We start from the raw sequence: 16,047 nt of genomic DNA on the forward strand, positions 1-16,047 counted from the left end.
GTTTGTTCTCAGGGTACCTCGAGGACAGCTTTGTAAAATCCGGAGTCTTCAATGTATCGGAGCTTGTGAGAGTATCCAGAAGTAAGTAAACTCGTCCCCTGCCACACAAGTCCTCAGAATCATTAAAATCTTGCAGATTTTAAATCTTAAATATGGTATGAAAGCTGACGACTTGAAAGTATCTAAATTTAAAAATTCATGATTCAAAAAAAATCTTAAATCTTCTAATATAATAACCAAATGTACTACCTAACTTTGTAAAGTGTTTCCGTTCAGCTCATCAAAGCTCTGTGCTGTGTAAAGCTAACGTCTAGGCTGTTCTCATTGGTCATTATATTGGTATCCACTCAGTTCAGTTCTGTGACCATAGATGGGCATTTATATCAAAGGAAGTGTGATTAATTAAATGTACCCTGTGTTGTTATGATAACCCACATAAGTTTCCTGTAGATAAGTGCTTTTTCAGTTATAGCCATTCGGTGCGGGGTGGAGATATACAGGATGCACACACTCACATGCAATGTGTAAAGGGATGCAGAAATTAACTTTGCAGATTGTGCTTGGATATAGATAGAAAGCATTGTTAGTCCAAACAATGCCTAGTTGTTTACAGCAGCCACCTCACCTGAGGTGCCATTCTCTTGGCCAGCAGGATTGAGCTTTTCTAGGTTAAATTCACCTGGCTGGCTACTTAAGCCAAGGGGAAGCTCTGTTGATTCACCAGCTCTTGGTTTTTGCTAGTGTGAGCAGACACATCCAAGGTGCCAGTATTAGTGCACTTGATGACATAAAAGGAGGTGGCTGTTTTCTTCCTGATTGATTCCATTTTTTGATTTAGATTGTTTAGTTCACTGTGAGGGCTGTGTTTTGACTTCATGCTTTAATAGAAAGTGTCATGGTCAAGAACTGATGTCACTTAGATGATCCAGTGGCAAATCTAGAGAGTCCTTGTTTGTAGTTATTAACAGTCCTCATGTGCACACTGTAATCTCAGTACTCCAGAGTCAGAGACAGGAGGATTGCAGCAAGCTTGCAGGCAGCTGGGCTACATAGTTAATTTCAGGCCAAGCAGGGACATATAGCAATCCCCTTTCTCAAAACAGAACTCAAACAAACAAACAACAACAACAACAACAACAAAAACTGGTATTTAACTTGTATCAGCTCCAGAGTTTACGAATGAGGGCCACAGACAACTGTAAGGACCAAACATAGTGAGCTAAGAGGGTGAGACTAACCAAACAACTGTAGGAGCCTCCTTCACAAACTCTTGTCTCCAAGCTTCCGGGTGACTGTCTTTTGAACTATAGTTTCTCAGGTAACTTAGATTTGTGAACTCTCTACATAACAAAATGAAAATGAAAAACTAAAACTAACCAACCAACAAGCAAAAGCCCATGTTTATCAGAGAATGGCAAAATGGCCGCTCAAGACCTTATATACCTTGTCTCTTCTGCCAGGATTCAGAGTAGATGTGGGTGTTGTGGGTTCATCTACTTGGGAGCAGCATCAGGGATGACAGCTAAGTCTGTGCATCCCAACAGCTGTAATGCATGTTTGTACTTCACAAGAGGCATCTGATGGTCTAGTCCATTGCTCAAGGCCACATGTGATCCCCTAAGGAATTCCCCTAAGGAAGTGGGTATTCAAAGTTCTTTAGCAGAGATGCTGAACTGTGAAACTATAGAGCATAGGAAACCATTCCCTCCTCTTAGACCATTTTGCAAGTGCCATAATGAATGTTTTCCCTTCTTACAAGGATTCACATAGTACCCCATTACAGATAGCACTGTCCCATGTATATTAAAAGAGAGCCACTTTAAAATCTTCAAGAGCCCAGAATGATATTTTGAAAAACCAGAATCTTAAACATCAAATATAAATTAAAAATACCCTCTCATAAGATTTCAGAAACAAGGTAAATTTTAACGTCTCACTCATTTATTCTTAATTTATACTGTCATTTCTTAGAGTGTCATAACAAACATTACTGATTTGTAATTAGTACATTAATTATCCATATTCATTCCTTAGTTCATTTATTCAGCAAACATTTACTTTCTCCTCCACATGTAAATAGATGTCTCTGAGATTCTTGAAAATTCTATTCTCCTAAGTGTTTTAATAGATTCTTGTTTACGCAGTTGAACTTCGTTGTTTATGAAATAGGGGTTTGTTAACTTTAGCATGTAAGTTAAGTCTTATGTTGTGTGTTATAGGTTCTGGCTTCTTGATGCATGGCCTGCCCTTGGTACTATCTTCTAGCATTTTGCTGTCATGTGACCTACTAATGTACATGCAGACATTAGCTAATGATGCTGTTCCATTTCAGGAACCACTCTGTTAAAGGATATTATCTCCATTCCAAAAGTTGGTTAAGGACAGCTTCTGGCCTCTAACTTTTAGAAACCCAGGTTCTAAGGTATATGGCTTCTAGAAGAACATTGGCATGTTGTAGGCAGGATTTGTAGCTTTTGGCTTTCTTAAAGGTCTGTCTAGAAGAGGTGCTAAGAGTCATGTTTCTATCTGATTTTGGCTCTTCCGGAGGCTTAAAAGCAGGAAGACCTGGCAGGCTTGCTCTCCTCAAATGCTCTAGTGTTGCTCTGTGCAGGAATCTGTGTGTTGTTTGGCGTTTTTAGTCATGTTTATTTTTATTACCTTCTTTTCAATAACTTCACATTTACTGCCAGAATGCATTCTATGTTTTTTCAGTTTTAGGACTGGGCCTCACCATGTAGCCATGACTGGCCTGGACTCAATATGTAGAACAAGTTGTTCCTGAGTTTATAGAGATCCACCTGCCTCTGCCTCCTGACTGCTGAGGTGAAAAATATCCATCACCATACCTGACCCTGAAAGGTTTCTTTTTTCCTTATTTATCACTTTACTGCATGCTATACCCAGCATGCTTATGGCCAAGTGGACTGTAGTGACTATTAAACTGTAGTGCCTATTAATCCATGTATATTCATTAGAAAGAAACTTACCTAAATACTGTGCAATCTTAATGTCACTATAAAAGTGTGTCTAAATGACATGACCTGTAAAGTTTCTGTCAATTTTACCAATACACTGCCAAATAACTCAGATTTCCGAATTGGCCAGAACAAAGAAAATGTTTAGTAGAGGGTAAATGCCCATACATATTGGGGACTTGGGACAATGTGTCTCTTCTGGCATCTGCTGGATTAGGTAAGGTTATAATCAAAAGATTGCTGTTACAGGATAGACTCCACAGGAGGGACTAACTCTGGTCTGAAACAGATGCGTCTCTGTTGGAGGAGGCAGGCAGGTTGTTCACATTCTCTGAGCCAGTCAGAGATACCTGCCTCTAACACATATCCCGCTTCTCATGTCCCATAGACCAAGGTTGTACAAATACATTTTAAGGCATGTGTTACTGTGAAGTAAGAAATTCTACATTTTTTAAACCTCTGGCATACTTTAGGCCACAAAGTACATTAGTACTGTAGCTGACTAAATAACCCAAATGACCTTTATACTCAAGATAAAAATATTTTCACTATAAAGAAGGTTCAAGTATATCAAATAATTTAAACAAAGCAATTAAAATATGAACAATTTGACAAAAGTCAGGGGCTCCAGCTTTAGAGCTGAGACTTTTCCTGGATGTATAGATGCTGTATATTAGTAGAGAGATTCTGTCTATATAGTCCATGTTTAGTTCTCTCAGTAAAACCTTTTATGTATACTTTCCTAAGAACATCTAAAGTTAATCTTGGCCTAACAGGTATTAAAATCCAAACAAATTGATAGATAACACACCTTAATGCTACTAAAAGTTCTGGATGAGAAAAAAAGTCCTTGAAAATTAGTGGTCCTTTGTAGTTATACATTCAGCTAAAGGCAGTTAGGATAGGCTGTGGTAAGTAGATTGCATGTTCAGGACACTTTGAATAGAGAGATATTTACTGAAGGTTTGAGGGTTCAGCTGGCCCAGTGCACTGCCCCTTGACATCAGCTGCCTAGTTTTCCACTTTGTATGTTGTTTCTATCATGACCTTACTACTACAGTTAATTCAGCTTGAAAAATCTTCCTTCAGTGCCTTGCACCTTCTCCAAAGTCTACTACCAGATAAGGCTTTTCCATAATCCATATCTCTCTCTCTCTCTCTCTCTCTCTCTCTCTCTCTCTCTCTCTCTCTCTCTCTCTCTCTCTCTCTCTCTCTCTCTCTCTCTCTCTCTCTCTCTCTCTCTCTCTCTCTCTCTCTCTCTCTCTCTCTCTCTCTCTCTCTCTCTCTCTCTCTCTCTCTCCCCATTCATGTCAGTACTGTCCTTGCTCCCTGCAAAGTCTAGAGAAGATATTGATTCTGTTTCTCACTGGGAAGTTTTGTTGCTTTCTAAATTTTCCGGGTGCTCTTTAAGTGTGCTCAAGTTTTTCCACTTGCTCTACATACTGCACTGTTTGTTTATTGAAGGCGGATATCTCTGAGAACACTTAGTATCCATTGCAGTACCTGCTTGCAATAGACACAGGCCTGCCTTCCTTCCCTTCCCTTCTTCCCTCCTTTCTTCTCTTTCATTCCTCTCCTTTACATATATATTTATTCATGCGTGTGTGTCAGTGCATGCATGTATGTGCATGTGTACATATGTTCGTGTATGTGTGTACACATATACATGCATATAGAGACCATATGCCAACATGGGATCTTTGTGTTTTGAGGTAGTGTTTGTCATTGAACTTGGCTGGTCAGGGAGTGCCTCCCATCAAGGGAATTATAGGTGCACACCCTTGGTTTTCTATAGATGCTGGGGATCTAAACTCAGAACCTTTTGCTTGTATAGCAAGGACTTTACCCACAGAACTGTCTTCCTAGTCGTCAAACAATCGATTTTTAAAGAATAAACTTCCAGCGAGCAATTTCATTTGTCTGTGCCAGCTTTTTGCGCATTTTTGAACAGTTCCATCTTGCCAACTTCTCCATTTTTTTACCTGAGAAGGATTGGAGAGAAAGTCAAGGAAGGGAGCTCACCTCTGATTAACATGTATGCAGAAGACATGATGCTGGGCTGCCTCAGCTCCCACTGCTTTATCCCCAGATAATCATGTGTGCTAGCTTTTCAGTCTGTTGTTTGGGAAGTGAGGCATACTCCCTATAAGCGACCGAAAGTCTGTTTTTATCCTCAGACTCTAACATATGGAGTGAAGGTGCAATGAACATTCATTTATAAAACCTGTCTGCATGCGTATTTGCAAAACACCTTGGATTTTATTTCATACTCATAAACTTTACTTATTCCTGCCACAATTCAAGACTTACTTAAATTAAATTATACACACTGTGGTTTTATGCTTGTTTATTTTATCTTGTTTGAGACATGGTCTCACTCTGTATATCAGACTGGCCTCAGACTTGTTAACATAGTCCAGTCTGGCCTTGACTTCTATATTCTCCTACCTTAAACTCCCTAGAGCTGGGATTACAAGTGTGTGACACCAGACATTACTAAGCATCATGTTTTTAAATTCATTTTAGTGTTGATGTTAAAACTGATATAGGACAATAAGCTTTATTTGTGAATATCTTATATATTTATTTAGTTAGCAGTGATTTGGTTTAGTGCAACTGACTCATTAGTACTAAAGCAATAAGGATCATTTGTTCTGCTCTGCTACATCTATAGACTTGGGAGTGACAGATGTGGTGACCAATCACATGGGGGAGTGAATGAGGAAGATTGGTTATTGTCACCAGGGAAAATGGTATCCAGGGACCTAGTGTGAGTGTCTGGAATGCCCTGACTTGACGTGAGGTTTCTGGGTCTTGTCTGAAGCATACAGGGGATATCAAATTTTAAGGTAAAGAGAGCTCTTGCCTGGAGTCATAAAAAAAAAAGGAATTTTATATTTGAACAGAGGTAACAATGAATATCACTTACAACATTTCTTTAAAACAAATTATTCCTCAGCACCCATAACCCAGGGAACTGGAGTCAACTTCCCGATTGGAGAAATTCCCAGCCAACCATATTATCATGACATGAACTCCGGTGTGAACCTGCAGAGGTCGCTGTCTTCTCCACCGAGCAGGTAATGGCAAAAATGTGCATGCTCTCATCCTTTGTGAAGTCAGAAAGGGGAGTAAAGAAAGCAAATGAATAGTCCGCACACTTCAGAATTTTGCAGGAATCATTTGTTTTGATATCTAAGCATCGGGTGTTGTTGCTGTTACCTTTAAAGTTTTGTGTGTGTGTGTGTGTGTGTGTGTGTGTGTGTGTGTGTGTTTTGAGGGGAAAATGAACTATGAAATGAGTTTTTGTCTTATGGCATGAAATACAATCCTGCTTGTTGAACTTTTGGCAACTTTAAAGTGATACTGGGAATTGGAAAGATGGCTCTGGGGTTCAGTGTGCGTGTTGCTCTCACGGGAGACCTAGGTTCAGTTCTCAGCACCCATATGGTGGCTTACAACCATAAGGAAACTCCAATTACAGGGAATACATTGCTATTTTCTGATTCCTATGGACGCCAGACATGCACGTGGTACACATATGGGCTTAGCATAGATACACACAAATGAAACGGAAAAAGAAAACTTTAAAAAAGTGTAAATGATATTGCTTCAGTGACCCTCATCGGTAGCCAGTGCATCCTGATGGCTTTGACCGTAACTAAATGTCTGCATTTGGGATAATGAAACATAAAAACAGGTGTCATTCCCCTAGCCTTAAAATTAAAGCCTGATTTGAGACTATACTATCTAATTGATTGAGGTTCTCTGACTGAATCATTTACCTCTCCTGGGACCAAGGATAGCATCAGCCACTCTGAAATGGAGTTAGCCAGCCTGTGCCGGGGATGATAAAGGATGAGGCTCCCTGGCTTTTAGTTCTCTGCTCACATGTTAACTTTCTCTGGCACTCTTGTAACTCTGGTTCAGGATAAATGTAGAGGTATGTTTTTTCTTTCTTTTCAAGTTGTGTCTTTCCCGTATTAAGTCCTACTTCATTTCTGGAGCATTCACTAAATCCATAGGCTAGCATAAGGATGTGCACAAATTCCCCAAAATAGCAGGCATTATGCTAATTTAAAAAATTAAAAGACAATCTGGAAAAATATTTTTCTAGACTATTTTAGTAATGAAAACTAATTAATTGTTTCTGTGGAAATATTCATATTTATGTGTTTAGAAAGTAAGGTCGATTCTGTAACATTTATGACCCAACTGTATTTTTGTGTAATTAGATTGTATATCAAGATAATTGGGTTTATTATCACTAAAATTATCTCTGATATGTTGAATCCCTAAAAGTGATTTGATCTTTTTAAATTTAAAGTATGAATTAGGATTTTTTTTTAATTTCCTCCATTGGATCCATATGTTGTCAGCACAGGTCTTCCCCCATGCTCAGTATCAGATCCCATGCCCTTCAAAATAAGCAGACCCTAAAGATGTTTCTTTGTTATTCCCTGTGGAAATAATTCCTCCTCCTTTATTTGTGTACCTCTGCTTACTCATGGCGGAGAAGAACTACATTAAAAGGAGAATTTGAAAAACATGCACAGTCTCTAAATTCTAAATTTGGACACTTTGATAGAGACTAAAAGGTAATATCATTTCTGGTAAGCTTTGTCATGGGGAGAAACTGTCATGCTAAATCATGTCAGTACTTAGGGATTCTTAGGCAACAATTAACCCAGTGTATCCACAAAGAAACTGAGATTTGAACAGGCTTCAAGGGCTAAGGCCATCATATTATTAATTACAAGGTCAACACTAACAATTAATATTTAATAAGTATCTTCAAACTACAGGCCATTTTGCTGAGAGCTTTATAGTATCTTCTCAACCAAACCCTCTAAACTAGGTTTTATTATTTCCACCTTGCATGTGATGAACTGAGCTTGGCCAGGTAAGAGGAACCTGCTACCAGAGCTAATAAATGGTAGTCAAAACGTGGGATTCCAGAAGCTTTTCACTGGCCCAAGCCCAGTGCCTTATCTCCAAACTGACAACAAAGTCCTGAATGGTCTGTGGCCATGCTGTACATTGAACAGTATTAATATCAGAAACATAAGATAAATCAGTATGTCTTAGTAAAACTTGCCTATTAGCAGAAAAGACATACTGAGAGTTCACTTTTAGTGACTATGTTTCTCTGGGAAAAATAATAATTGAAGAGATGATTATAGTGAACAGTTTTTGTTAGGGATGCATAGGGATAGATAATGCATACAAAGGATGGAAAACAAACACTATTGCAAATGTGCACTATTATTCCTGTGGATGTCTGGAGTGCCCGCCATTCTGTCAAATTAACTCTTTAACTTGAATATGGGAGTTATTTTTCATTTTGAAAGTAAATGCTACAATCTTCCCAGAGATGCCACTAATGACACCATTATTATATTTTAACAGCAAAAGACCCAAAACTATATCCATAGATGAAAATATGGAGCCAAGTCCTACAGGAGACTTTTACCCCTCTCCAAATTCACCAGCTGCTGGAAGTCGAACATGGCATGAACGAGACCAAGGTGGGTACAAAGACACTCCCAAGGGGCCATGGATTATATAGCATTATTTATTTCCGGTTACTCTTAGCCACCATTCTTGTGGAACCAGTATAGACTAAACTTGAAATAATTTCAGTAATTATTTTAAAGATTTTGTGAGGGTGGTCACATGTTACCAGAGTTACAAAAAAAAAAGTCCCTTTCTATTATGTATTTATGTTCATACAAAATGGTCTTCTCGGGGCCTACAATTATATATTCAAGTAACTTGGGTCCATCAACACTAGACAGTAAAATCTTGACAGAGTAGCAAGTTCAGACCCAGGCAGCTTCTATCACTTTCTCTGAGTCTGTTTGGAGGAGCAAACTTTAGGCAGGTATGGGAATTGTTACTTAAAGGAAGTTGTAATTTCTTCTGGAAATCCCTGGTTCACAGATAAAAGATCAAAGTATAATTTAAGAGACTGAGTCTAAGTTACTCTGGTTGCTTCCTAGGTAGAACTATGACTCAGTTCCAGGATAGTTGAGGAGGAGCATAATTTTACATAAGTATGATTTAGCTTTCTGGGTCTTTATTCTTGAAATATATTGGATCTCCTATATTATTTACTAACACATATGCTTTCCTATGCAGTAAGAGATATTAAAGGAGTGGGAATAGACAAATGAGCTAATTACAACTTTTGTTGGTTTGTCTGTACATGTGTGCAAATAAGTTTTTATAGCAGCATCATAAAATGTATTTGTAAATTTCTTTTAAATCAAATTCTGTGTTTAAAAATGTAAAAGGGACATGTTTTGCCCTAATGGTTCCAACCCTGAATGTAGTTTTGCTGTTGTTGTTGTCTGTGAACTTGGGAAGCTTCATGCAGAGAAATGTTAACAGAAAGCTGACCCTGGAGCTAGTATTTACAGCCAATGCCACTTCCTTACTAAGATTTCCTTCTTGCTCCTCAGAATTTCATACTGAGTGACACATGATTTCTACAAGGATGAGGCTTTCATGGGGAACCGGATTAACAGATTGCCTTTCTCATGCCAATATTTTTAAAAAGATTTCTTTTTAAAAGATTTCCTTATCTTTATGTTATATGCAAGAGTTCTTATCCTGCATGTATGTTTGTGTTTGTGTGTGTGTGTGTGTGTGTGTGTGTGTGTGTGTGTATTCTGGGTGCAATTTGGGCACCTGTGGGGACCAAAGAGGTCATCATATCCCCTGGAACTACAGTTACAGATAGTGCTGAGATGCTTTGTGAGTGCAAGTGTCCTTAACTGCTGACCTGTCTCTCCAGCCCCACATTTAAAGAATTTGACATATGTAGATGGAAGGGACAGAGACAGTTACATGGAAAAAACCAAAACAGGGTGAGGATCTGAGGTGGGGAAGCAACGGCAGAATGGCCATTTGTGCCTTGAGGTTGCTGATGGGAAAGAAAGTGAGAGGTGTGTTAGGTTCCTTTTACAGAATGGTTGGAAAATCAGCTGGCAAGTTTAGGCTTTGAAACCCTCCCCCAACTCATTCTTCGAGCACACTTCCTCAATCATGAAACATTATTTGACCCTTCTGCTTTTGCAGGAGAAAATCACCAGTCCCTCATTTGACCATAGGCTCACAGTGTTGCTTTTTCATCTGGGCCTATGACTTTGTTTGGGTTTGAGAAAGCAGTGCCCAAGAAGCCATACTTTCTGAAGTGGCCTTTCCTACCTCCATCATCCAGCAGATCTCTTGATATCCTCAATGGCCCATGATCCGCTGATGAATTTCATTCTATTAGTACTTTCCACTTTCGTGCCTTGGCAGCTGGTATTGATCCTTTGTTGTGTTGTGTTCATAATATGTAATTTTGTATTTATTTATTGGAGGAATTGTTTAGATATAGCTATACTATTAAGGATTGTGGCTGTCATTGGCCCAAAGACAACAGTGATGTGTGGTAGGGCCACAGTAAATATTGGTCAAATGAATGAGTTACTGGATACACATCCAGTTTCCTACGTGAAGGCAAGAAATAAACCGAGCTATAGGAGTGAAAATAAAAATAAAATCCACACATCTTCAAGCTCTGCTCCTTGTTTTGCTAACATTGTCACTTTAAACAGAGCCGTATTTTCCCTGTGAGAAAATTATTCCCAACACTGAATACTTAAGGAGAGCGTGCTGTTCAAATGTAGGTGTTCTTTATTGTTGAGTGTCACTCGGTAAGAACTGATTTCCCATCCAGCTATTCAGGAAAGCCAATCTCCCATCATATTATAAAACAGTTTTGAAAAGTAGAAGGGAAACTGTCATTCTTTTCTCTTTGTTAAATCATTGCATTGTCTTGATGATTTCCTATTGTCAAGATGACTAACACTATGGGAGAAGGCTGTAAGAGCAAATTATAGTAAGAGGAAGGAGGAAGGTTCCATTCTTGTGTGTTGCCTAAAACACCTGTCACTTGAAATTTGAAGACCCTGAGGACTTTGCAATGTGCACAATAAGCCATGATGGGAAGAAGACTCCAACTACAATGAAAAGCAGAAGGAGGTCTACCACCATCTTCACAAACTTGCCAAGCTCAAGATGCTGATTTTGTTCTTAGAAAGAAATCCATTTTTAAAATTTGCAAAATAAAATGCCTGAGATTGTCCTCATCCACCTTCAAACCATTCTCCAGACATCCTTGTCAGCTGGGAAGGTGTGGTCTAAGGCACTTGTGAGTGAGCACCACTTGTAATAGTTTACTGCCAGTACCTTACGGTTGTTTTCCAGAGAGCCCTTTGTGATACGCAGTGACACTCACTGGTTGATCATCATAGGCTTCTGTTTAAAGTTGGGAGAAATGCTAAAAATTCATTACTATTTCCTAGATATCTGCCTTAATAGATGAATATTAACTGTCTATTAAAATATCTTCTGGCCACCTCTATCAAAGCTGAATGCTGAAAAAGAAGAATAAATAAATGAAATTATGGGCAATATGTTACAATGTTTTTTATTCCAAGGTAGAAATAAATGATACCATATGACCAAGTTGTTATTTTTTTAGAAGAATTTCTACAAAACATTCATACCAAATCTAGCTTTCATATAATCACACAGACCTGTATAGTTTTTAATAGCTTATTATACAACTCTTTTTTTACTTTTATAGATTAAATATACTTATATATTGAAATCATAGTGTATAACTTTGCAAAGGTAGACAAGACTATTTCTAAACTAAATAGTATTCAGTAATGTTAAATATTTGATAGAGGACTATATAATTTGGTTAAGTTTCTTCTAATTGCTAGATATAGAAATTGAATTTGTCAGTATCAGTGCCCAGTGGTGCTAGCATATGCCTTTAATCCCAGCATTTGGGAGGCAGAGGCAGGAAGATCTCTGTGAATTCCAGGATTCGCAGAGATCTACGGTGAGCCTGATTTACAAAATGAGTTCCAGGACAGCCAAGGGCTACATTGATAAATCCTATCTTGAATCCCCCACACCCCACCCCACCCCACCCCACCCCTGCCTAAAATGAAATTCTCAATAAAAGTAATAATGGGCATGAGGAACATAGAGTAACCACTGAATTCCTTTCCTAAGGTTTAGAATATTCTCTTTTCTTATTCTCTATCATGAATACTTATGTCTGAAATTTCTGCTTACTTTCATGATGCTAGATCTGGTTGTTTTCTAATGCCCAGTAATTTAGCAGACTGATTGATTATTTACTTGGCCATTTGAATTTTTTTTCCTTGAGACACTATCTCTGATTCTCACGTGTTAGGATTCATGCTTGGTTACTTGAATCCTTCAAATCATAACCCATCAGGGTCATTTGCCCCTCTTATACGACTAGTCATGGCTTTATCTAAGTCTGAATGTAAAATGATAAAGTAATACACTTGTAATGCAGAGTTGACAATTTCTGAATGAAAAAATGTAATGGCTTCTCAATCAGATAAATAATAAGGCAATTTGTAATTTTTAGATAAAATATAAACTTAAAAGGACTTTTTATGCAGTTATATTTTATTAATTTCTATGTAATTAGGATTGAGATAATTTGGCTCATTTAACATTTATCAAATTCCTATCACATGACAAGAATTTTTATAGGCATTGTGCACACAAATATGATTGACTAAGTTGCTATCTCTAGACCTGCTAAACAAAAAAAAATTGTTATTTATAAAGAGGGTCCTTATCAAAAATAAATAAAGCAGGTAACAAGGGATTATCTTTATGTTTTGGAACTAACTACTTTTCAAGCACCATGAGCTATAAATCTTGACATAAAATCAATAAGGGTAGCATCTTAGAAACATTGGCACAAGTTAAATACTGATATGAAATTAGAATTAGTTAAAGTTTTAACGTGAGCTCTGAGACCACATAGATTACAGCAAATTCTAGAAAATACAATGACTAACACACACACACACACACACACACACACACACACACACACACGCACATAAGTCCTGTATATAAAGAACTCTCTCCAGCAAGTCTTCCTGAAGTTTTGGATATTTGTAAGTTTATGCCATTAACTTTGCAAATGTTTTCCTCAGTGAAATAGTCCCCCCTGTGCTAACCTTCAGTTTGTACTGTCCGAGAGATAGTGGTAGCTTTGAACACACAAATTCAAGCAAAGGGCCCACAGGAAAAGTGGGAGGTAAGGATGAACTTGTCTCTTGAGTTAATGAATAAATAAACAAGGGTACCTGGATTGAGGCATTGTGTGAGAGAAACAGATTCAAGACCAGTACCACTTAAGAAGTGTGCATAGACATGCCAAATACGAGTGGTCTACTAAGTTTGAAAAATTCTGGTTTAGCTCAATTTAAACTTTCCTCTTTGCCGAATGAAGATGCAGAATATTAAATATACTGTTGTGTGCTGTTACTTTCCAGGAGAGGCTGCTGACTTGATTAGCATGCTTATTATGTGTGTGAATTCAGAAGCCTTCCTCCCCCACAATGGGAGGAGTTAGAGGGAGCATTAAGTCCAAACTTTGGGCAAGTGCCAGAGCCCAAACTTCTGTTTGATGAAGGCTAGAATCTCAAGGTTTCTGTGAGCTTGGGAGCTGAGTGAACCCAAAGCTTTCATGCTTGGCTGGGTAACTGTTCTCATTAACGTTAAAAGCAGTCCTGGAGAAGGCAGGGAGTGACCTGGCAGGCAAAACTTTCTAGCTGCCTTTGGGGACCCACTGACCACCGATTCTGTATGTTCCTGGAGTTGGTATCACCACAATCAAATAGCAAATCTTTAGATATCAATTTCTTTTAATGTGAAAAATAAAAACAGAGGTAAAATTCTTTGATGAGATAAATGTGTTGTATAGGAGCGAGTTGGAATTTAATATACAAGCCTAGTTTTAGATCTTCCTTCAGCTTCCTGAAAAAATATCAGAAGTCAGGATTTGTGGCTGAGTGCCCTCCAATACCCACTCCATGCCATTTTGGTACCAGAAAGCCAATCTCAGAGACCCCCACCATGTGTGGATTATTCCCATCAGCTACAGTGCCGAAGGTGGAAAAGAAAAAAAAAAAAAAGAAGAAGAAGAAAAGAAAATCACATGACCATCTTCAAAACAGAAGGAGAACAGTAAATTGTTCCTGAAGGCTCTCGTTAGAATTCTTCTTGTTGCCTGCTAATTAAAAGATATCTGTCTGCCTTTCATGTGCTTGAATGGAGATCGGCATGTTGGGTGGGGCAAGCTTGTGTGCACATTCCAAGGGCCTGTACTGGTTAATATGGAAAAGTTGAGCTCTGGTTTCGTGCTCTGGAAACTTAATGATTTAAAAGCACCAATTTTGCAGGAAAAAAAAATCCCTAATATATAATTAGTTCCAAATAATAACAGCTGTTTGATAACTCTATGAAACAGATGAAAATTGGCAAGTAGGAGCCCCAAAGACTCTGAGTCCTGGGGTGCCTCACAGAGTTCCTCAGCATAATCAGACTTTTCTGCTTTAACTCCGTTTACATGATGATTTACCATTCAAAGTTTTGGAGAACTTTGGAAAGTCACAGTAACTAAACTAGAAATAGCCCACACTGTGAGAACTTGATTTTCTAGACAGATCACAAGGCACTGGAACCCTCGTGCATTATTCAAAAGAAATGGACAGGGAGAGTCTCCCTCCAGCTAATTCAGGGAGAAGAGACCCAGCCTTTCCCACAAGTCTTTTCAGGCAAATGGTTTTCCTGAGAGCTTCATGGTTGATCCTGTTAGGTATTATAGAATAAAACAAGAGAAAGAAAATGAATTTATGCATCTCTCAGGGTTCTGAAATAATTCTCAAAACACAATTATGCTAAGTAAAATTTGTAAATACATGTGTCTAAAACCAACTTATGAATGCTAGGCTTAGATACTTTTGACTGAAAGGGTTATAACTGAAGTGGTTTTGACAAGCAGAGCTGGGTTGAGGCAGGTGACTGGCAACAATCTTTAAGGGTCTGTTACCCTGTGTAAACCTACAATACTCTCTCTGCCAGTCTTGCATTTTATATTTTCTAGCAATTATATATTTTAAGTAAATCAAGCTATTTGCTTATACATACTTGTAAGAAGTTTTTTTTTTTGGTGCAGGTTTTTAAAACACATGATAACATTATTAATTTAACTTAAGATATACTCTGAGGTTAAGACACTATAATATCTTAAAGGTTCTCTTTTTGAGTAAAAATTTCAACTTTGCTTCTAAATGTCTTATTTATATTTTCAAATATCTGTTTATCTTTTACTAGTTAGCCCCTTCCTTCTCTCAGTAATTAAAGAAGTCATGTAAATTTAAAGTATACATACCCAAGAAAGTCAAGCTTCTATTTTCATTTGGGGGCTATCATTTATTGATAATGATATTTTATCAATTTATTGATGAATTTATTGATAAGTGATAATACCTGCTAGATGCTGAGTTTAAAATAGCTTTAAATTCCTTTTTAAAAATTCTCAGCTCTGGTCCAGTGAGATGCTTCAGCAGGCCAAGGTACTTGCCACCAAGATGGAAGACCTGATTTTATCCAAAGGTTCCATAGAGTAGAAGGAGAAAACCCACTCCTGCGAATTGTGCTCTAAACTCTGCAGGCTCACATACACTCTCTAAGTAAATAAATAAATAACAAATGCAAAAATCTTATCTAAAACTCCACCCTAAGGCTTAAACATTCATTATTAACCATAGTTGTAATGGTTGGAGTTTTTCCTACTCATAGAAAAAGAAACTTTGATTAGAGTGTTTCTTTATGTCCAGTGTTTCAGACTGTAAATCAGTTGTAGCTGGAGAGTTTGGCAGTGTAAGCAGTCTGGTATTTGAAAATCTGAAATGCTTCTAGAAGTACTTCATGATATCATAGTGGAAACTTCCACACCTAACTTCATGTTTTGGGTTCTAGTCTAAACACAAACACACACACTAAGAATATTATATAAAGCTGCCTTCAGGGTGTGTGTATAAAGGGTATATGCATAAATGAATTATGCTTAGACTTGCATTACATTCTAAGATGTTCTATTATGTGTATGCCAATATCCCAAACTCAGAAATTCCAAACGTCTGACCTCAAGCGCTTCACAGAAAGG

The 16,047-nt window shown here is 37.9% G+C and overlaps 1 protein-coding gene across 5 annotated transcripts in view; it reads left to right on the plus strand.

Annotated features, from left to right (window-relative positions):
* The window catches only part of NFIB (nuclear factor I B), a 206,466-nt gene that overhangs the window by 140,368 nt on the left and 50,051 nt on the right, over positions 1-16,047 (plus strand). For all 5 annotated transcript variants that reach the window (XM_080940240.1, XM_080940242.1, XM_080940241.1 and 2 more), the window contains exons 4-6: positions 13-81; positions 5,935-6,055; positions 8,385-8,503. In XM_080940240.1, coding sequence (XP_080796366.1) covers positions 13-81; positions 5,935-6,055; positions 8,385-8,503 — 309 coding nt within the window. The remainder of the gene's footprint in view (positions 1-12; positions 82-5,934; positions 6,056-8,384; positions 8,504-16,047) is intronic.

Source organism: Micromys minutus (assembly GCF_963924665.1).
Source record: "Micromys minutus genome assembly, chromosome: 28".
NCBI lineage: Eukaryota > Metazoa > Chordata > Mammalia > Rodentia > Muridae > Micromys > Micromys minutus.